We start from the raw sequence: 21,155 nt of genomic DNA, 5'->3' as shown, positions 1-21,155 counted from the left end.
AAGAGAGCAGCTTTAGTGACACAGAATCGAGTTATTATATTATATTTTTGCTGCAACAATTTAAAAGCATTTATAATACAGGAATAATACAATTAACATTAAATTAATCGAAATGTATACAAAATTAATAATTATATTAATATCATTAAATAAATAAATAAAATTAATTAAATCCTTACATTTACAATTTATAAATCTGTATAATTATAAATATATTATATATTATAAATATTCATTTATATTTTAGTTTAACTTTTATTTATTTAATATATTTATATATATTTGCTGTCTAATTTAGTTTATGCTATTTCTTCATGACTAGTAACGTGAGCCGATGATTCGCCAGACTCGATCATCGCAGCTCCTCTTGCAAACTGAATAAAAAGTTGTTCCAAAGTTGCAGATAAAACCGTGTAATCTTCAATGCAGCTATATCTATTTTTTAGGCTCTTCATTGTATCGTACATTTTTTCCCACATTGTACTACAATCACTTACATGATAGGCAAGAAAACCCTGTAAAAAAATTAATAAAAATTAATAGTAAAGTATAGTTAAAAAAAAATAATAATATAATCGTTACAAATCTTTTAAGCAAAGAACAATAATTACCAAATTTTCGTCCCTAATGTCGCACGTTAAAGACATTTCAATACTTTTTTTAATATCATTAACATCCTCATCCGTTCGGTTTGGATTTAATTTTATGTTAATATCATAACCTGCTCCGAATCGTTGCTTCAATTCTTGACTTGCACCAATACAGACTAATTCGCCCTTCACCATAATGACCAATCGATTACAAAGTGCCTCACATTCTTCCATGCTGTAAAACAATATAGTTTTTATATTTTAATTCTATAAAATCATTAAAATAAATATTTTTACTTAAAAAAAAAAAAAATACCTATGAGATGTAAGAATAATAGCTTGTCCTGCTGCTTGACATGATTGTAAAGTACTCCAAAGCGATCTTCTAGCCGCAGGATCGACACCAGTTGTAGGCTCATCCAAGAGAACAAGAGTAGGGCTAGCAATTAGAGCCATCGCAATATTCAAACGTCTCTTATTACCACCGCTATAAGTACCGCTTGGTTGCTTCATGCAGGCAGTTAAATCTGTAATGTTTAAATGTCCATATCACATGCATTATTTGTACGTTTTATTTTTTTTTAATTCTACATTGATTATCGCACTTGACTTACTTAATCTATTAATCCATTTATTAACTTCTAACTCTACGTTAGACTTTGGTATGCCACGAAGACGAGCAAACAGTCGTAAATGATCAAAAGTATTTAAAGACGGTAATAAAGCATCAGTTTGTGGACAGTATCCCATCTCTGAAAGATACTGCAGAAAAAAGTTTCTGTCGTAAACGATTTATTTTCGTAAGAATTAAACGAATTAAATTACTGCACAAGTTTTTACCTTTGTTCTGTTTGAATGAATTTCCGCTTGCTTTAAGTACATTATGCCACTATTAGACATTTCTTCTCCTGTCAACATTCTAAATGTTGTACTCTTTCCAGCGCCATTCACGCCGAGCAAGCCAAAACATTCTCGTGGTTTTACTCGAAAACTGATTTCTTTTACGGCCATTAAATTTCCATAGTATTTACTTAATTCGTATACTAAGAAAAGACTGTTGCCTTCACTCGTTGGACTGTGTAACAGTTCGACGTTGGTTGTCTCTGTATTATCTAATTTTGATTGTTCTCTTGTAACATCAACACCTGCACATAAAATCATGTATAATTATGTTTAATACAAATTATTAAATTCACGATTTATATTTATGTATTTAATTTTTATATATTATTTCTTAAAATATTGTAATTTATCTTACTTTGACTGTTAAGTTTATTAATTTCTAACGCTACTGCTAACTTCTCTTTCTTTACTTGGTCATCCATTATATCTTGTTCCTTTCGTAGTTTTGTACCGACAATTTTACTGAATAGTTTTGAAATCAGCTTCTCTTCCAATATGATTAATAAAGCGAAATATAAAAGTGGTGTTACAGAAAGATATACTATACTTTCTTCGAAACTCATATCGCCTTTAAAGTCTTTGAAATAAGGCAACTGGTTATTGCACACTCCATCGTGGCAATCCATGCCTAAAAATAAATTATAAAAAAGTAGTTTATCAATTTTATCGTTAGTAGAAATATAAAATTATATTCGTTATTATATATATTTATAATTTTACCGCAACAAACGTCATTAGTCGCAATGCAAGCAACATCGAAAAGTCTGCTAGGTAAACGACGGCACCTTGCATTTTGTACTGCTGTTTCGAAAAATCCTATTTGACCGTGGAACAAACTTATATAAGGAATTAGACGAAAGAGTCTCTTTTGTAGATTATACAGTACATCGAGCCAGGGAAAACCTTGCAGTACTTTCTGTATAAGATACTGTATTATAACTGAAAGAATTTTTTACATTTATTCATCTTTTGCATTTTTAAAGAAACTATTAAATTAAATTAATATACTCATACATAAAAAATTTTAATATCTTTAAGAAATATAAAAATATTACCGAGGCCGGTAGGTGTAAGACCCAAAATAGTTGTTATGGTAGTTCTGGATTTATTCCAAAAACTAAATAAATATACGAAAAGTAAAATGTTCATACCGAACAATTCCAGAATTAATATCATATACACTGAAAACATTAATATAAATATATATAGTTATATGAAAGAATTAAAATATAATATTGCTGCATATTAAAATAGTAATTTAAAATAAAAACTTACGTATTTCTGTCCCATAATATAACCGAATACCGAGAATAATATCCATGATGTAAAGTGCTATCATAATTAACAGTACAGACATTGTATATATCAGAAAATCAAAAGCAAACATTGTACTCCAGTAAGTTAGCGATGTGACACCAGTCATACGTTGAAGTTGCTTAATTTTAGTTTTTGTTTCTTGCAAAGGATGCACTACAAAAAACGCCATAGTGGGGAAAAAGAAGGAGCAAAATACTAAAACGCGTGAAAGCGCTTCTGCTTCTGGCAATTCTATCTCACTCGATGACAACGTAGAAGGTAATTGTTGTCTAGATAAATCAATAGAATAATTTTTTCCTGTGAGAGCTTTGATAAACGCGTTACTTAAAAGATTGACTGTCAATGGCACACTGTGAACTGCTAGATTAGAGTATAAACCATTCCCCCAGGTTGTATTAGTGATATTGTTAAACTCGGCGGATACGATAAAATTATTTCGATATTCTGCAATATTCTCCTTAGAAAAAATGTCAAGAGCTAAAAGACGAAAATATATTAAGAAAATATTATTCGAATAAATATTTATACAAAAGATTACATAATAATCATATAATATACTCACCCTCTTGAACATTTATATCTGGAGCTACAAGCTGTGCTTCGCCGAAGTCCTGAATAGTATTTCTGTATTGTTGACCAATTTCTTCATTAGATGACGAGTATAAAGCTTTAGGATGTCTGTAGATATTAAGTTTCAATGGAATAATATTTGTAGAATCAGCCGGTATATTATAACTAAAGGCCATTAGAATTACTGATACGATAGGAAGAAAAAGCTGAAAATATATATATGCTATTAGAAAAAACTTGCCGATTTTTAAATATCAAAAATAAAAAAACATACAATAAATAGCAGATTCGTAAGATTCTTTCTCGTATATGTGAATTTCTTCCAAAATAATGCCAATATTGATTGTATGCATAGTTCACCGTCTGTAATTTTTTGTGATGGCGCCGTGAATAATTCATTAAGAGGGGTCCCTTCTTCTTTCTTTACAATTCTACAACAAATAGTAAAGTAAGAAAATAGTAATAAAATAATAATTAAAAATTATTTATAAACGTACTTCAAAAATACTTGTTCCAAGGTAATTAACGACACGCTTATCCCTGTAACTCCTAACTTATTCTTCTCGCTTTCTACTTTATCCAGTGATTGTGGTAGAGAATCCGTATACGGTACATTTAAAACAATCTTTTCTTTATCAAGGCTAAGCTGTTGCGTTCTTGAATCAAATTTACTTATGACTTTATCGGGAATACACCAAGACTTTGTCGATAATGTAACTTCCATATGCCCATGGCCATACTGTTTCTTCAAAAACATAGCAGTACCATAACTTCTAAGACGACCTCCATGAAGTATTGCAATTCTATCTCCAAGTATATCAGCCTCTTCCATATTATGTGTACTAATTAATATGGTTTTCTCTCCTCTAAGTTTCAATATAAGATCCCATGTATCTCTTCTGGTTTCGGGATCCATTCCTGACGTTGGCTCGTCCAAAATTAATATACTAGCATCCCCAATGAGTGCCATTCCAAGACACAGTCTTCTCTGTTGACCACCGGAAAGTTTGCTCGGTAAAACGTCTTTCTTTTCGGAAAGCTTTAACTTAGAAAGCAAAGTATAAACATTCTCCTTAACTTCACTTCTGGTTTTATTTTTGGCTTTCAACAAGCCAAAAAATTCTATTTGCTCAAATACATTCAAATCTGGAAAAACCATGTTTTCTTGAGGACATAATCCTAAATCATTTCTAATAACGTTCAAGTACTTTCGTATATTTTTGCCGTTTACAAAAACTTTTCCTTCCGATTCACTCGTTACACCTATTAAATATAAATATAATAAGTACTCTCTACATAATATTTTCAGTAAGAAATATGTTTTATAACACAATATAATTACCTGTTAATATGGACATAAGTGTAGTTTTGCCTGCTCCATTGTGTCCAAGTAGAGCAGTAATTTGTCCTTTATAAAAGTCCACAGATACTCCTTTTAAGGCATGGACTTTCTAAAATATAAAAATATAATATTGAGTAATTAAATAATAAAATATAAATTTTATATTTATCTTTTAAGTGAATTTTTTTATGTAACTTACAGACTTTCGTAACCAGCTTGTTGTATAAGACTTTTTAAGATCACGTACTTGTATTCCGGGAGTAAGAGAACCGCCAAATACAGGCTCGAAATCTTCGTTAACTTTATCATAATCGAACTCACATGCTTCTTCATCAAGAGCTATTTTATTTTTCTTCATAAACTAAAATATAATAGAATAAGAATATTTTACTTCGCATATTTACATTTTTCTTTCATATTATTTCTTACCTTCAAAAAATATAATGGGTTTTTTCGCACCCCATATTTACCAGGAAGTACAGCATTCATATATACTGCAAGAATAAAGTGTATCACAGCACCCAATATTGAAAAGAAAAATATAAAACCTGAACTTCCTACAACACCATATTCTGTTTTTCCAGTATTAAAGAAATTATTCCATTGAACACCAATCACTAAAAAAATGGAAAACATTTAATGAAATAATACATATAATTATTTAATATTTTTTGATCAATTACTAACATAAATAATTAACATATTTACTACTTACATTTGCTTTCTTGGACATTTGTTTCTTCAAAAATTCTAAAAAGCATAACGTTTGGAAATATTATGCCAAAATATGGTATAACTCCGAAAACTTCTTCTTTTACCATGTTTGTATGAAGTGAAACAGCTGCTACATAAATAATCACTATAACAGTTGTCACAAATCGTGCTGTAAAAAGATATGAAAAATATAATTTATGCATTTGAATAATTTTTTTATTTTATAAAAAGATGTTTACGTTTTGAAAAATATGCTGCAATATGCATGCCAAATGTTGTAAGATGAGCAACATGTGTAGTAAATAGAAGCCAAAATATAAAGCCATTTCCATATTCCAAAAAGGCTTCAACATTTTCACTAAAAGTATTCTTAAATAATATGATTGTTGGCACTACATAAATAGTGCTGAATAATATTCCTGTAATTAACCAGCTAAATAAATTATAGGCCAAGTTGACTCCGTTCATTTCCATTAAAACCTTAAAACAACGAAGTAAATAATTATATTTTAATAATTAAAAACGTACAAGTAAAAAAAAAACTTTACTAACATTTACGCCAATATATTTTTCTTTCGCGGCATAGGTAGCTTCCACACAAAGTGGAATCATGAAAATCATAACTGCAAATGTAGCAATTGCTTCGCGTAATGCCATATCCAATTCATCTATTTTGACATGCGGTGGATAAGGCATTCCTTGTATTGACATCTGAAAAAAATATCAACGTATCAGGAAATGATAAAAAAATAATCCCGTTATTCGATAACGATATATTATCCAGATCTGTTTTTATATAATAGAAATATGTAGTTATTTAAATACACTTATACTTAAAAAAAAAAAAAAAAATTATATATATGTATTAATAATACCTTGATGTTTTGATCGGCTTTATGATCGGGTAGTACTCGTTTTATAAGTGCTTCGTCTAGACATATTTGAACTTGTGTAAATGGCATTCTGACAAAGTATGTCGCGGGTGATGTAGGTAGGTATTCATTTCCAAAATAATTTTGATATAAATCATTCGATATTTTCCAAGAATGTCTTATTTTATATTTCATGGCGGGTTTGATATATTCTTCAAAAACAACTGCTATTACAGATATTAGTGGATCTTTTGCTTGAGCTAATGTATAAGCATTTACCATTTCATTTTCATTACTAAAACCCTGCATATCTGTACAAAAATAAAAACATTATTAACATAATTTTTTTTTATATTAACATAGTTCTTTAAAAGTACCACTTATTCTATTTAATTGTCATTTTAAGCAATGCTTACTTTCAGGCAGAAGCAAAAGGCAATGTCTAACAGAATCCATTATCTTCTCTGTATGTGTATTATTTGGTACATAATACACTTTATGCACAGCATTATTACTTAACATTAATTGATCTTGTGTACGCACAGGAAAGTATGTGGTATTTGTTATTATTTTTGGTGGTTGAACACTGAAATCTCTTACAGCTTGCAGTAATGCAAAGAACCCAATGGGCACTAAAGCTTGTAGAATTAATGTCATACACCAATGTCTCTTGCGCACTATCAAATCCTTGTATATTAACAAGCCAAAAATTTTCAGTTTGCCAGCCATTTTTTATTTTAATTTTAAAACACTTTTAACACCTTATTAGTAAGGTGTGTATATCCACAAATGTATACAAATGTATATGCTACTTTGCCATTGAAAGCACACAAAGTCTCCTGAATAAGTTAGTGAAATTGATGTGCATATCAGTTTCAACTTGGAGTATATTTCATGACTTAACTATACAGCTTAGGTCATCAATATTGAAAAAAATCTTTATATAATTTGTAAATTTTACAATATTATATAAAAAGATTGACTTGCTTCCTTTTGTGTAGAGTTACTATGTTGTCATAGCAAATTTTACCTAAACAAATGTAATTTATCAGTCATAAGTCAAGGTAAAGCATATAGAACATTTCACACTATTCAATAAACTGAAATTGTTATAACTATAATTTTCATAATTACAGACGGTAATTCTGCAATTTTCATTTTTAAAAATTAATAAATTTTATACAAAATCATGCATATAAGATATCTCTAAAGATATGTAAAGAATGCATCTGACAAGAGGAAAGTCCACCTTAATTTTTTCTTTCAAAAATCCAATTGCTTGCGAATTGAAGAAAATGCCAAAATTTACGTAACTGAATAAAGACAAAAATACGCCGAGGTTTATATTTAGTTTATAAATATTCAACTTACTTGCGTATGTTAAGTGTACGTAGTAAAGTGTGACGTGGAAATGCGGCCTCGAAATTTATACAGAACAATGGACAAACGTTCGTTCGGTTAATTTCGACATCGTCAGCGTTCGAATTACTTCTAAGGAGAAATAATTAAGCTTGTTATGCGAGCCCGATAACGAACGAAATTATGTGACAAAAAATGTTTATGTACTCACGAGAGCTGTCACGTTACAGTAACATTTTTAGGAAGTATATTCGCCGACGAATGAATGTTATCTGTCTCGCGAAGCTTCATCTTATCAGGTTATCAAGGAGCGATAAATATTTCTTTCTCACTATAGCGCTCAGCGCTTTTCAATATACGTAACGATAATATACGTAATGATATTCCTCGAAAACGTGACAGCACTCGACGCCACACGTCACACCGTAAACGATACGAATACCAGAGTGCCACTGTGCAATGCAGTGCAGTGTGAGGCTCACACTGTGAGATGTCAAAAATATGGGCACGACAATATGGCGCCAAGGTGGCGGTGGAAGGGAAATTGCTGGTAGGGCTGCGTCTCGCAATCGATTTTCGTATATTCTATGTTCAATGCTGCTTCATAACATTCCGCGAATATTCTGCAAATGCACTCGTAATCATCGTATCGATCTGCGTCCCATTGCATTTTATATGGGAAATGAAAGAAGTTAATCGTGTAAATATTAATCTTTATATGTAGCTGTTTTAACTAAGGGATATTTAAATTATTTTATATATGTATTATAGTTGATATTGCGATCTACATTCTCCAATTGTTTTCGGATCTTGACAAGGAGGATTGCTGAATCAATTAATTAGATGGTTGGATTAGCATAACTTTAGTTGAACTAACAAAATTAAATTGAAAAAGGTATGTGGGAATAACTATAATATATACGTCGCTGTACAGTTTTATCGCATTGAAACCAAATGACACTTTCGTTGTCGTTATGTTATCGTTGAGTGTTTTTTTACCACGTATTATCTGCGGAATGACAATGTAACGATAACGAAATTGATGAAAATTATGAGATAAGCTCGTACAGTCATGCAAATTTCCTATCTTAAAAAGTAAGTGCGTTACATATGAATTAACTTCTTAAATAAACTTTTAAAAAAAAAAAAAAAAAAAAAAAAAAAAAAATTAAATTTAAATATATTAAAAAATATAATATTATTATAAAGGCTGGTTAGCCGAGCGTCTATGATACCCGCCTAGTGAGCGGAGGAGCGCGGGGTCGACCGGGTTCGAATCCTGACAGGGACTACTTTTATTTAAATAAAAAAAAAAAAAAAATTAAATTAAATCGCGTGACGTCACTAAGGTCTCTGTGCCTAACTCAGAGATGTATTCTGATCACTGAGTTAAACAAGTGTTCGGGGTTTGGCAAGCAAAAAAAAACAATTTTGTACACTTTAAAATTAATTAATTATTCACACAATATAGTGAACGGTTACCACTTACTTAAAAACTGAGTTAGGTAAAATTGAACTGTATTTAAGACTAGGATGTTACTAAGTAGAGTTCAATTTTACCTAACTCAGTTCTTAATTAAGTGGTAACCGTTCACTATGTTGCATGGATAATTAATCAATTTTAAAGTGTGCAAAATTGTTTTTTTTTTTTTTAGAGCTCGGCAAACCTCGAACACTTGCTTAACTCAGTAATCAGAAAGAAGACAACTCTGAGTTAGGCACAGAGACATTAGTGACGTCACGCGAATTAATTAATTAATTAATTTTTTTTTTTTTTTTTTTTTTTTTTTAATATGTTTATCTATTCTTGAGCAACAATTAAAAAGTTAATTCTTGTGTAATACACCAACTTTTTAGGATAGGAAACTAGAACACACAAAGTTTTTTTTTTTTATAATTTTAGTAAAACATCTTATGGAAAAAAAAATTAAATTATATTAAAAAATAGCACGCGCATGGTTCTAATTTAAACTAAAAGTGTGAATTAGGAATCTAGCGGCATCTAGATATCCACGCCAACAACTGTTTGATTTCCGCGAAAATAAATTTTTCATCGATAAAGCAGGTCTACAAGAGACAAGTTTATCTGCAGGTTTTCGTTTGCATAATAACAATTGAAATTCGCTTTGGAGATCACATAGGCAGACGTTCTTTTATTTCAGTTGCGAGTGCATACATACATAGCCTAGGTAAGAATTAATAATAATCATTTCGTTGTTACTGAATGATAATTATCATTTGCGACTTGTACACATTATTCTGGAGAAGAAAGAACAAATTTATGAATATGTTAAAAAATATGAATACTTTAATAACACAAAGTAAGTCAATCAATGCGTCGAAATCTATATTAATCTTACAATTTAATATGCAATTGTAACGTAATATAGATTATTCTATTGACAGATAATTCCGAGCAATCTCCTAATGGTCAATTAGAGCAACATACCAAAATATTCGCGTCTATGTGTCCTGATGAAATCTTGGATTATTATAATAATTATGAAACGAGAGAGTATCACGCAACGTTGTTGCTTGGCGATATTTCAGGTTGTAATAATGTAATATAAATCAGACGATTATATATTAATTATAATGAGTCGATCGTAAACGAGTATACGTGACTTAAATTTTTTATGCATAGGTTTCACAGACCTCACGGAAAAATATACGAAAACTGGTGTTGGCGGTCCCTCAAAACTATCAGAAACTTTAAACAGCTACCTCGGCGCGATGGTACAGGAGATCCTTTCGCACAACGGGGATGTTGTAAAATTTTCGGGCGATGCATTCATAGTCATGTGGAAACTTCGGGAAGGGATGCTTATGCGTGACATTGCGACAGAAGCAATGCAGACTGCATGCATCATACAAAAACATTTTGGAACCTACAGCACCGATGTTGGTGTAACGCTCAGAGGTTTTATTGAATCAATTTTATATTAATTTACAATTTATTAATTAGTTTACGTTTATTGAACATTAAATAGATAAAAAAAGAAATTAATTTAATAATATTTTTATAGTTAAACTTGCAATTGCTTCTGGAATAACATACTTTACATCTATTGGCGATCCAAAAAATTTATCCTATTATGTAATTACTGGAAAACCTGTTTGGGATGTAAAGTTCGCTGAAACATTATGTCGGTATAAAATGTCATTTACTTATTTATTAAAATTAAAATTTATTATTTTTAATATACGAAAATTACGTGCATATATATTGAAAAATAAATTTTATCTAGTGGCGGAGATATTCTTGTAGCACCCAGTAGCTGGCAATGGGCGAATCCTAACGAGTATGTTTATGAAAAGTTGCCGGATGGTATACATACTCTGATTATAGCTTGCTCGGCAATGTGGTATCACCCTAGAGGCCACATTACTCACAATGAAACCTGTATGCAATCTTGTATTAGAAAAATGTAGAAAGTTTTATTCTAAGTAATAATATATACTGCAATCGCCAGATAACAGAAACATCGAACGTAATAAAAATGTTTTTGATTTGTCGTACGACGATAAAGTATCAAATAATACAATCTTAAATTGGACCAGCGAAGCTTCGATGGAACATCATTTTGAGCAAGTTGATTATAGCCGTGAGTAAAAAATATTTAACTTAATTATATGCTAATCACATTCTCGTGTCTCGTTTCGTATTAATTAAGACCATGAATTAAATTACATAAAATATTTTTAATTTTATAGTGAGACCTAAAATCATAAAAGTAGCTAAAAAGCGGTTGAAAGATTTATTAAAGAGTTATATGCTCAGACCAGTAATGCGATCCGTGGAAATGGACGAGCCATTGGAACATTTGACAGAGATGAGACAAGTGGTTATACTTTTTATCAATGTCATCACTACGGTCATGAACAACGAGGAGTTGATCTCGCTTGTTAGTGCGACTTACAAGTTGGTTTGCGGGTAAATATCCAAATTAATATTTCTATCTAACTCTTTTAATATCAGCAGTTAAAATTATTTGTAGGGTCGTTTGCAAAATGCACGGATGCGTAAATAAAACGTCTCTTTTTGACAAAGACCTGATATTTCTTTGCATATTCGGATTGCGCGGTGATAAACACGAACTAGAATCACAGATTGGATTAAAGTGCGCCAGTAAGTTGCGGCAGAAACTCTCGGCGATAAAGAATATAGAATCCGTGACAATCGCTGTAACCACCGGGATGACGTACTGCGGAGTAGTTGGTCATATTTTACGGAGGGAATATACTGTGATAGGAATGTCGGTGAACAAGGCAGCACGTTTGATGGTCGCGTATACTAACAAAGTAATTGAATGGAAAATAATAATTTAAATAAATTTATTTTTTTCACAATTACTACTTCATTAAAAAATAAATTAATGTTAATAAAAAGTCAACTTTAATTTGACAAAATTTCAGTTTATTCGCAATTAAAGGTAATACATTTTTCTTTTTTATTCTATGCAATAATTTTTACTTTTAAGGTAATATGCGATCGCGAGAGCTTCTTACATTCTCGTCTTGAAGCAAAATATTTTATACTGCAAGAGCCGAGACATTTAAAAGGAATTACAAACATCGGTCCAGTTTACGAGTTTCAGGAACAGGCAAAGTATTTTGCATATTTTTATTTTATAATTTTCTAAAAATTATTTTTTATCTTTAGAAAATATTCTTTTTTGATATACATGTATCAACATAATTTATGTATTATTGATGTACTAATTAATACATGGTTGCAGATATATTACGCCTGAAATAATACGAGGAAAATGCCCTTTACTTGGACGGAAAGAAGAAATGAAAACTTATCGTCAGATGCTATTGAATTTAAATACACATTTTACTATAGACGAAACAAGGCAACTTATACAGATCGAACATAACACGTTGATTATAAAGTAATTTAATTTGCATTAGAATTTTTAATTTAAATAATTTTCTTAATTGCTAATTCTTTTCAGAGGTGAACCGAGAATCGGCAAGACCAGATTGTTGGATGAAATAGCACAGAATATTCCTACAAATATATTACAGAATTACATTTCGTTAGTTATGAACGATGTTAAGGTTGATATACGATCTATTTTTTTATTGCAGCAAGTTTAATTTAATCGATTATGTCAATTAATAATTTTTCTTTTGACACAGACTTCTTACAATTTGATCCGTTTGATATTTTCTATTCCACTGGGTTTCAATGTCACCACCACTTCAAGAGATTGTGAAGAAATACTGATGTCACGATTGGAACATATATACGAACCAGAATATCTTTGCGCTCTTAATCAACTCTTTAATGTTCATTTCGTAATGAGTCCAAAATATACAGCGCTATCCGGAAAACAAAAGCGTAAAATGTTACTCAGGTTTGTGCTGAAATTAATGAGAAGCTGCTTCAAGGAACTGTGGGTGGTGATTATCGACAACGCTCAGTATAGTGATGAGGATTCATTAAATTTATTTCACACGATGACTAAGCAGAGCACAGTTTTTTTTATTCTCAGTTTTGGACACAAGCTCAATGGCGAGTACGAAATACATCCTGACGTGTTGAAAAAATCACAGGTACGAGAATTATAATAGTATTTCTACATTTATGACACTGTAAAATATTTATTTTAAATAGGTTATTAAATTGGGTAGTATAGATAAGTGGTATCACGCAGCGCTCGCATGTCAAATTCTTGATATACATGGAATTCCTCCGGAACTTGAAAAGTTGGTCATTTTAAATTTGCATATTGTGAACAGCTGAAATATAATTTTTTAGCATTTATATTTTTTAGATTAATTCAAGAAAAAAGTTATGGTAATCCGGGATGGATAGAAAGTTTCTTATTAAGTCTCACACAATCTGGTAGCATTATAATAACCCATATTAGCAAAACTATTGCTGAAAAAATGGGCTATGTGCTTCCGCCCAATTATATGTTAAAAAAGTATTTTTAATTTTATCTATAATTCTAGATAATAATTTGTTTAATATTTGTATTTTTTTTTCTCGGAAAAAGCTAACCAATTAATTTTTAACACAAAATTATTTTAAAATCTGTTTTCTGTAGCTGCAGTGCTGAACTAACGTAGTAAGCTAAAGCAAAAGAAAGTATATTTGTTTTACTTTAACTTATTGCACTAGTGTGCACCGATTCAGCAGTGCAGTTACAGAAAACAGACCTACAATTACTTTACGTTTAGTAATTGTTTAGACTTGCCTCAGACGAAATTTTTTCAAATGACGGAGATAATGAGGAAGAACGTTCAGATAAATGGAAAATGTATATGACAAGCTATCTTGTAGGTTTTTTCTTTTTTTTATTCTTAATTATATTATGTAATTAATAAATTATTTATTTGATTTTAGAATGATCCAATATCTTCGATAAAGCTGCAAAACGCTGTATACAAATTGTCGGTACCAATTTATAATGAAGAATCAATTGCCGTTTGCAAATTTACGGAAGGTTTTGTGCCAGAAGAGAGAGGTGCTGAAATTACAATGGACGGTAATTAAAATTATTTTTATTAATACTATTTTAATAATTGATTTTCTGATTTTTATAATTAATTATTAGTTTATTTGTTAAACGTACTTTCCTGTTGCTCAGAATACAGGTCTTGAAAAAAACGTCTGTGATAATTTTTAAATATAATTTGTTATAAATATTATAAAATATCGTATGTTATCAGTGATGATTCTGAAAATTTTCGACTCGTTGACGCCGTTGGATCAGCTGTTATTAAAGTGCGCATCGGTGTTGGGAGAAATTATTAATAGAAGTATGCTACAGTATTTAATGGAAGACAAATCTACGAGGGAAATTGGATTTGGTAAAAAGATATCTGGCAAAAAAATATAAATTAATATAAACAAAAAATATAATAAGTCTTAATATTTTTAGAGAACGTATTAAATACGCGATTTAAATAACTATGTAGTTTTGTTGCTTGCGATTGAAACCAATTTAAAACAGTATTTAATTTTATTTTCCCGCAGCCATCAAGAAACTCTTTGAGATTCGAATCTTCGGATGTGCACGAGGCGATTTTACTACGAGTGGAGGATCGCTGGTATTTCGTAGAGATATAAAAAAATCTAATCTTGAAGCAGAAACTACGTGTGAATGTATTAATCTTATAATACCAGGTATTAAAAATTAAATATTTTTACGCAAAATATAAAATTCTACATATAAGTTTCTTTTAAAATTATTATAATAAAACCAAATTTATTTAGAGGAACTATCAGACCTCCCACGATACGCATCTTGCGGTCTTATGCATTTTAAAGTATCAAAGTTTCATGAAACTACATACAGGTAGAGAATGTTAACTTTTTATATAACTTCTGACAAGTTTATCTAAGTTAAAATATAATATTTTAAACGTTGTATTTAAAATTCTAGTAAATAGTACTTTAAGTACCATTAATATAAATTGTATTTTTTATGTGATGTAAGTATATTTGATTTTTAGATCGCTCACGGAAAATCAAAAGATGGAATTACATAGCAAAGCGTTAAAATATCTTCAGCAACATACCAAACGATGTATTACTTGCGGTGAGATAAAATTTGCAAGATTATTAGGAAAGACCGCGCAGGAAACTAGAAGAATTAAATTAACTATTGATATCGACGAAATGCATCAACTTGAAGAAACAAGTTATACTTTTAAAGAAGAGAAAGTAAACGGTATTTATATATATTTAGAATCAATCTTAAATATAAATAAATCTAATGCATTATATTAATTGAGCTATTAAATTATGCGGTAATTTTAAAGTAAATTAAAATAAAAAATAATTTTATAATAATTTATTGTCGCAAGAAATGCAGCAAGAAACAGAGAGAACGCCAAGTGTCTCTTGTCTTAATATTTTTCGAAAAATTAAGAAACCGATCAAGACGTTTTCTGACGTTGATTTTACAAATTGCCAATGTCATCTTATTTTAATTACTGTCTATGCTCAGATGTTAGAACATTGTCTAGGAATCGGTAAATAAACGTAAATCGTTATTGGCAAAAATATCGATATAACGAATATATTATACATAGTTTTTAATTGTTAAATTTATAAATAATAAAATTTTATATTATTTTAGGAAAACAAGATGTAATATTAACGGTGATTTTAGAATACGTGGAAGTTTGTTTAGCGACTAACAACGTACCTCAAGCTCTCAGACTACTAGATGACGCTAAAAGTCTGCTTTTACAAGTGAGCAAGGCTGATATAGAAATAGTAAAGCAGTTTAAAGAGTTGAGTTAATCGTGAGATCTTTAACGATAGATGTTCGAGACCAACGAAGAAAACTCTATTCTCTCGCTTTATCTTACCGCAAAAATTGAAATGTTCCAAAGTAGATGTTATTTGGAAAGCGGTTTACTTTCTGAAGCAAGCAAGAAATTAAAGAAAGCGATGAGCACTCTAAGCTATAATTTTCCACAACATAAATTCATGATCGACTTGAAATCGACGATTCAACTTGAAGTGCTAAAATGGAGATTGATCTGTCCCAAACGTTGGAAGATCGACACCGTCGATGAGCTCGCTACTAATTATATCGAACAACTGGCTAATTGTTTAGCACAGCTGTTTAATGTATTTAGAGTAAAAATCATTATTTACAACAATTCTATAAATCCCATTTTTTTAAATAATTTTTAAAACTATAATTGCTATTCTTTAATATATTTCATGTTTTAAAATTTTAGGGAGTAAAGAAAACGAAGAAGCACGCACGATTGGCAGCCATCTGGGGCTTAAATGCTGCGTTAGATGCATCGAATGACTTTCTCGTGCTCTGCACTTCGTTTACGAACATGATGCTCACTGCACACGTCTACCAAACCAAGTAATATGCTAATTACAGTCATTTAATTAAAATTATGCAAAATTTTCAAGCTTAATAAACTTATTAAAACATTTTTACATTAAATAAAATTTATTAACTATTTGTAACATTGTCGAATGTCGTGTTATTTCAACGAGGACATTTATTACATTGTTTAATTAATTTTTTACAGGTCAATTGTTCCTTATTTGGAAAAACAGGCTCTCAGCATTTGTGCAAAGAAAAGTAATTCACTTGAATTCCAAGAGTTCAAAGCCATCACCGAGCTTTACGCGGGAATATTTTTTTCGCGATGGTTAAGAGGGGAGATTAACAAAGCAATCAAAATTGGTTTTATTACAATGAGAATGGCGCAAATTATAAACTCTATGTTTGTCAAGCTAATTATACTACCGAGATTAGTGCATTTGCTTATGATCTCGTGTCGTCATTCGGAAGTCGTGACTTTGCTAAGAGAGTTGGGTAAGCTTTAAGTTTAATCTTTATGTATATCAATTATGACAAATTATATATAACGAATCGAGCAAATTGATATTTTAATTGCATAAAAATTAATATACATTTTAAAATTATATCATCAGAATTCGTGTCGCGAAACGATTTGGATAAATCTGCTCGCACTTGGTACTACGCGATGTGCGCTGATGTGCAGCTCGATACTGGTCTCACAATTCTTTCATTTCAAAGCTGCGATGAATATTATCTTCGAGAAGGAGAGACCATAATTAGTCTACACGATCCTGAAGCGGAAAGACGATATTTCACCTCTATGTGGTTGTGGTAAGTACGAAAACTTTTATGTGAAATTAAAATTAATAGTTACGATGGTATACATTATTATTAAAAAAAACGGTAGTGTAGAAAACGGGCCTACTCTCCGATCTTATTCAAATTTTGCACACGCGTAGATTTTGACCTGTAAAAAACGATTTTAATAATTAAAATTGTCGCAAAGGATTAATAACAGGGTTACGAATTTTTTAAAATTTTTATTTTCTTTGCTTTTTAATATGTATCGAAGGTGCGTCAGAACGCAACAATGGGAAGCTATGAAAGTTTGGATCAGTAGAAACGTGACGGCTGAAAGTGTGGTCGATGAGCATAAGGTGGCGGCAACAATTACCACGTTGAAAAGAATCGAGGGATTGTTAATTTTGTATGGTAATGAAATAGATAAATATATATGGGTGTATGTAAAATGCATTTACATAATGTTTTTTTTATAATATGCTTATTAAAATATTGATTATCGTATAATTTTACAGTAAAAGAAGTTACTAACAGGAATATAAATGCATTGATGACGCTAACGGAAATTAAGCATGACTTTAAGCAGGTCGAAAGTATGATAAAGATCGTTAAAATTGCAATTCCCAGGTATGAAATTTTATTATTATTAGTATAATATTTTATATATTATAATATTATTTTAATTAAAATTTAACATTATTTTTAACAACCATTAAAATTATATTTTTCTTAGAGAATAATTATAAAAAATAAATGTCACAAAATGATTACAGGTATATGTTAATGAAAGCTTATTATTATATGATACAGTCACGAAAAAGTGTTGCAATGAGTATGCTGCAAAAAACAAAGAAGTTATCTATAAAAGTAGATAATAGAATGATTTACACGTGGGCAAGTCATTGTCAACGGGTACGAGAAAATTTTCTTTATGTTATAATTTTATATAATGTTAATATTTTAATTTTACCGTGTTATATTTAGGTTTGGTTAGGGACTATATCGTCCGTACAGGAAGATTTGTGGATAGAAAATGCCAGTAATTTACATGACGAATGGGACGAAGTAAATACTAACGATTCAATGATGATTCCTTTTACATTTCCATTACCGAAATATGTGTTATAAATTTGCGTCGACGATTTCAAGAGTTTGGTTCCAAAATTATTTCGGACGGATTTATTGTGAGTATTTCTTTTTATCATAAGAAGCAAATTATACAAGTTGCGCTCTGTTGTTATTTGTGAAACGTTTCAATTTGCTCGGACAAGTTCGGTTCTTTATGTCAGCACCGTCATCCAGTTTCACCTGTTTCATGGCTTACGAGCCAAATGCGGATCGTTAAATGTTGCTGTATCGATCATTGTGCAACAGTGCGCAATGGTGTGCACTTATGGCTGTATGTGTTTTGTTAGTGATAATGTACACGCCAGGTAGTTAGAAGCGGTCACTGTTGAGTGAATGGTGATTGGCATAAACAAGCCAATACTACTTGGGAGAGACCTACATATCTTTCTTCTGAACCAACGAGAACCAGTGACGTTTTAGTGTTTAGATTTGTGGACCAGAAATTTAAAACGGAGTAATAGAAGAATTCGAAAAATCACGTGCATTACTTAATTTATTTAATATAAACATAAATTCAAAGAACGGTAGTGAACTGGAGTACAACACTTCATGAATATGGATGATAGTTTGTATTAAAAAATATTATTTTATTTAAAATGTATAAATGAGCATTTGAGTTTATATGTAAGCGTAGACGTTTTTGTGAGAAGAGACATGCACTCGTTTCTTATGCAACAGGGGAAGGAAAAGACGCGTCGAGCGTTTCTCTCATTATACGCGTCTTTCTTTTTTAATCTGACAAGGACTATTTACTTTTTTTTTTTACTTCTACAAGGACTTAGTGCACTATCCCTCGCGCTCATTGATCCGCGCAAATGCATTTATTTTATGCAAATTGTTATGTGCGATTTATGTCATATAAGAGAAATGTCGGACAAAAATCTGTTAATATCGATCACTGCATGCAAGTACATGAATCATATAATATTGAAATAATGGCATCAACGTTAAAGTTAAGAGTTAAATATTCTTATGTATAATTTTGAACATTACAGAATATAAATTATTATATTACGTGGTATTAATATAATTTTGTTTTTGTGATTTTAGGTCTTTACACGGATGTAATCGCTTTTCTTGGTGCACAGAAAAATATCGATGGTATGTGCTACTCATTGTACTACATTATCGTTGTTTATAAAACCAACAAGGAGAACATTGAAGTTGGAAAATTTAAATTACTAGCTTTTAGATAATTTATGCTCTCCTTCATTAACCACACGCTTTATTATTCTAGGTATCACACGCAACAGAGTTGCACGCCAGATGTTTATTAGAAGAGACTAGTAAGTGCAGCCTACGTTTCTCTTAAATACTAAGCTGGCCACCTCTGTATGACAATGAAATAGGAAACGTAAATGGCCAAGAGTAAGAATCTATACTTAGCTCGGTTAATTGAAGAGAACTTTACAACATCAGGATATTACGTCGTAATTATGGTTTGGTCTAAATCTATTAAATGCAAACAAACTTACGTTGTTCTTCCGTGTGGAAAAATGGTGAGAATTAACAAATTATTAGCTTATTAAGAAAATTTATAGAAATAACGGAGATTAATACTGATTATTAGATTATTTTGTTAATAGTGGTAGCAATAAGTTATAAGCATAAATGAGTCACGTCGTAATATTTTATTACAAAAGTAAAATAAAAACAAAACATTCCAGAAGCAGATTCCGAGATCACCGAGGTGGAGCATTTAAATGAGAAAGGATTGAAAGCTCGCACGTGCACCATTCATTAGTTACCCACGCAACACGTAATCGCTGGTCCACATAGTGACCTCCGTATTCAATGCACTGACATCGGCATCTCTTCGCCGTCTACGTCACTGCGGAGTCTCATCGTGAGTGGCATTGTTACTTCGGCATCTCCATTTTTCTCTCCACCTTCTCCGACGTGCGTCCTTAGAGAAACTCGTTTCTAGTCGTCGACGCGATCTGTTCCAAGGGTAGCTACTTTGCACGTTCGCGATCTGATCTTAATTCCATTGCGACTAGATAAAGAAGTGTGACGCGGTCAGGACTGCAAGTCACACTTATGCGATTGCTAATCGTATTGCGAGGGTGGTACGCAAAGTCACAAGGTCACGGAAGTCGGTTCGCGCGAGCTCGATCTTGGGGGTCAAGCCGAGGAAATGAATTCCTCCAGAATTCTGAACTATTTCCTGATAGTCTTATCGTCGATGTAATGTCGCGCATAATAAATTTATTTGCCGGGGCATTTCTTCCGTCAAGCTCATACGATTACGTTTATGCGTAGGCAGATATTTTTCTAACCGTAATGTCAGTACTAGGTGTCTCTTAATAACTCTCTATTAATATCAATAAATGTCGATGACGTGGTTTTAGATGCATATGAGTTAGATATATATTTGGATTTCGTGTATTTATTTCGTGTATTAATTGTTTAAAGTTTTACAAAGTTATTTTATAGAAAATTAAAATTTTCCAAGTTAAAAAACATATAATATAAAATGTATTAATATAATCTTTTTCGTTTATTTCGATAACTAAGAAAGTTCTCCTTTTTTTTCAGTCGCTGGAGATGATTCTAAACAAAGAAGCGCATTTCCAGGAGTTGTCACAGCTGCGTTTTAGTTTACTGATCAAGTACCGCTGCTGCTTCTCGCCTCTCACGTGTTTAATGACATGCAATTTTGCAATGTATCTTTGCCGAGTCCTTGGGCCGAGAAACTATATAAACCGAGTGTTTATAATCGGGCAGGCTAGCCGCCAGGATTTTTAACCAGGCA

At 31.1% G+C, this 21,155-nt stretch overlaps 2 protein-coding genes across 15 annotated transcripts; one reads left to right on the top strand and one right to left on the bottom strand.

Annotated features, from left to right (window-relative positions):
• Nucleotides 1–26: 26 nt before the first annotated feature.
• LOC139111437 (phospholipid-transporting ATPase ABCA3) lies at nucleotides 27–8,020 on the bottom strand. Of its 2 annotated transcripts, none has more exons than XM_070671718.1 (22): nucleotides 7,879–8,020; nucleotides 7,680–7,799; nucleotides 6,725–7,338; nucleotides 6,312–6,619; nucleotides 5,989–6,147; nucleotides 5,676–5,916; nucleotides 5,438–5,605; nucleotides 5,152–5,339; nucleotides 4,922–5,083; nucleotides 4,723–4,831; nucleotides 3,878–4,643; nucleotides 3,655–3,811; nucleotides 3,373–3,586; nucleotides 2,769–3,287; nucleotides 2,549–2,674; nucleotides 2,214–2,432; nucleotides 1,849–2,121; nucleotides 1,431–1,735; nucleotides 1,205–1,352; nucleotides 907–1,117; nucleotides 612–825; nucleotides 27–515 (listed from the first exon to the last, which is right to left on the bottom strand). In XM_070671718.1, exons 3-22 carry the CDS (start codon nucleotides 7,035–7,037, stop codon nucleotides 300–302), a joined length of 5,016 nt encoding a protein of 1,671 aa, XP_070527819.1. In that variant the 5' UTR covers nucleotides 7,038–7,338; nucleotides 7,680–7,799; nucleotides 7,879–8,020; the 3' UTR covers nucleotides 27–299. The 2 variants fall into 2 exon arrangements, with proteins under 2 accessions (XP_070527819.1, XP_070527820.1); XM_070671719.1 differs by having other exon boundaries at nucleotides 7,680–7,796; nucleotides 7,879–8,005.
• An 83-nt stretch (nucleotides 8,021–8,103) lies between these two features.
• On the top strand, nucleotides 8,104–21,154 carry LOC139111435 (adenylate cyclase type 10). Of its 13 annotated transcripts, none has more exons than XM_070671705.1 (36): nucleotides 8,104–8,217; nucleotides 8,439–8,562; nucleotides 9,760–9,988; nucleotides 10,074–10,217; nucleotides 10,312–10,587; nucleotides 10,694–10,817; nucleotides 10,916–11,070; nucleotides 11,141–11,272; nucleotides 11,382–11,601; nucleotides 11,666–11,969; nucleotides 12,149–12,276; nucleotides 12,407–12,565; nucleotides 12,629–12,734; nucleotides 12,816–13,232; nucleotides 13,294–13,385; nucleotides 13,454–13,606; nucleotides 13,874–13,961; nucleotides 14,029–14,170; nucleotides 14,355–14,495; nucleotides 14,662–14,811; nucleotides 14,902–14,983; nucleotides 15,141–15,358; nucleotides 15,495–15,662; nucleotides 15,770–15,885; nucleotides 15,958–16,278; nucleotides 16,383–16,522; nucleotides 16,695–16,984; nucleotides 17,104–17,302; nucleotides 17,544–17,683; nucleotides 17,788–17,899; nucleotides 18,046–18,184; nucleotides 18,257–18,456; nucleotides 19,451–19,501; nucleotides 19,638–19,899; nucleotides 20,068–20,246; nucleotides 20,939–21,154. In XM_070671705.1, exons 3-32 carry the CDS (start codon nucleotides 9,892–9,894, stop codon nucleotides 18,398–18,400), a joined length of 5,097 nt encoding a protein of 1,698 aa, XP_070527806.1. In that variant the 5' UTR covers nucleotides 8,104–8,217; nucleotides 8,439–8,562; nucleotides 9,760–9,891; the 3' UTR covers nucleotides 18,401–18,456; nucleotides 19,451–19,501; nucleotides 19,638–19,899; nucleotides 20,068–20,246; nucleotides 20,939–21,154. The 13 variants fall into 13 exon arrangements, with proteins under 13 accessions (XP_070527806.1, XP_070527813.1, XP_070527810.1 ...); XM_070671709.1 differs by having other exon boundaries at nucleotides 8,123–8,367; nucleotides 9,830–9,856; XM_070671706.1 differs by having other exon boundaries at nucleotides 8,123–8,367; nucleotides 9,830–9,988.
• The last annotated feature ends 1 nt before the right edge of the window (nucleotide 21,155 follows it).

This window comes from Cardiocondyla obscurior, linkage group LG24 (genome assembly GCF_019399895.1).
Source record: "Cardiocondyla obscurior isolate alpha-2009 linkage group LG24, Cobs3.1, whole genome shotgun sequence".
Taxonomy (NCBI): domain Eukaryota; kingdom Metazoa; phylum Arthropoda; class Insecta; order Hymenoptera; family Formicidae; genus Cardiocondyla; species Cardiocondyla obscurior.
This window is presented reverse-complemented; position numbering and strand designations above follow the sequence as displayed.

Coding starts and splice junctions, on each gene's coding strand:
- LOC139111437 (XM_070671718.1), bottom strand. CDS start 7,037: ATGGCTGGCAAACTGAAAATTTTTGGCTTGTTAATATACAAGGATTTG. Junction 6,148..6,311: donor AAGCCGATCAAAACATCAAG/GTATTATTAATA, acceptor TATTTTTTTCAG/ATGTCAATACAAGGAATGCC. Junction 5,084..5,151: donor ACCCATTATATTTTTTGAAG/GTAAGAAATAAT, acceptor ATTATATTTTAG/TTTATGAAGAAAAATAAAAT.
- LOC139111435 (XM_070671705.1), top strand. CDS start 9,892: ATGATAATTATCATTTGCGACTTGTACACATTATTCTGGAGAAGAAAG. Junction 11,071..11,140: donor CATTACTCACAATGAAACCT/GTATGCAATCTT, acceptor TGCAATCGCCAG/ATAACAGAAACATCGAACGT. Junction 14,171..14,354: donor TGCTGAAATTACAATGGACG/GTAATTAAAATT, acceptor GTATGTTATCAG/TGATGATTCTGAAAATTTTC.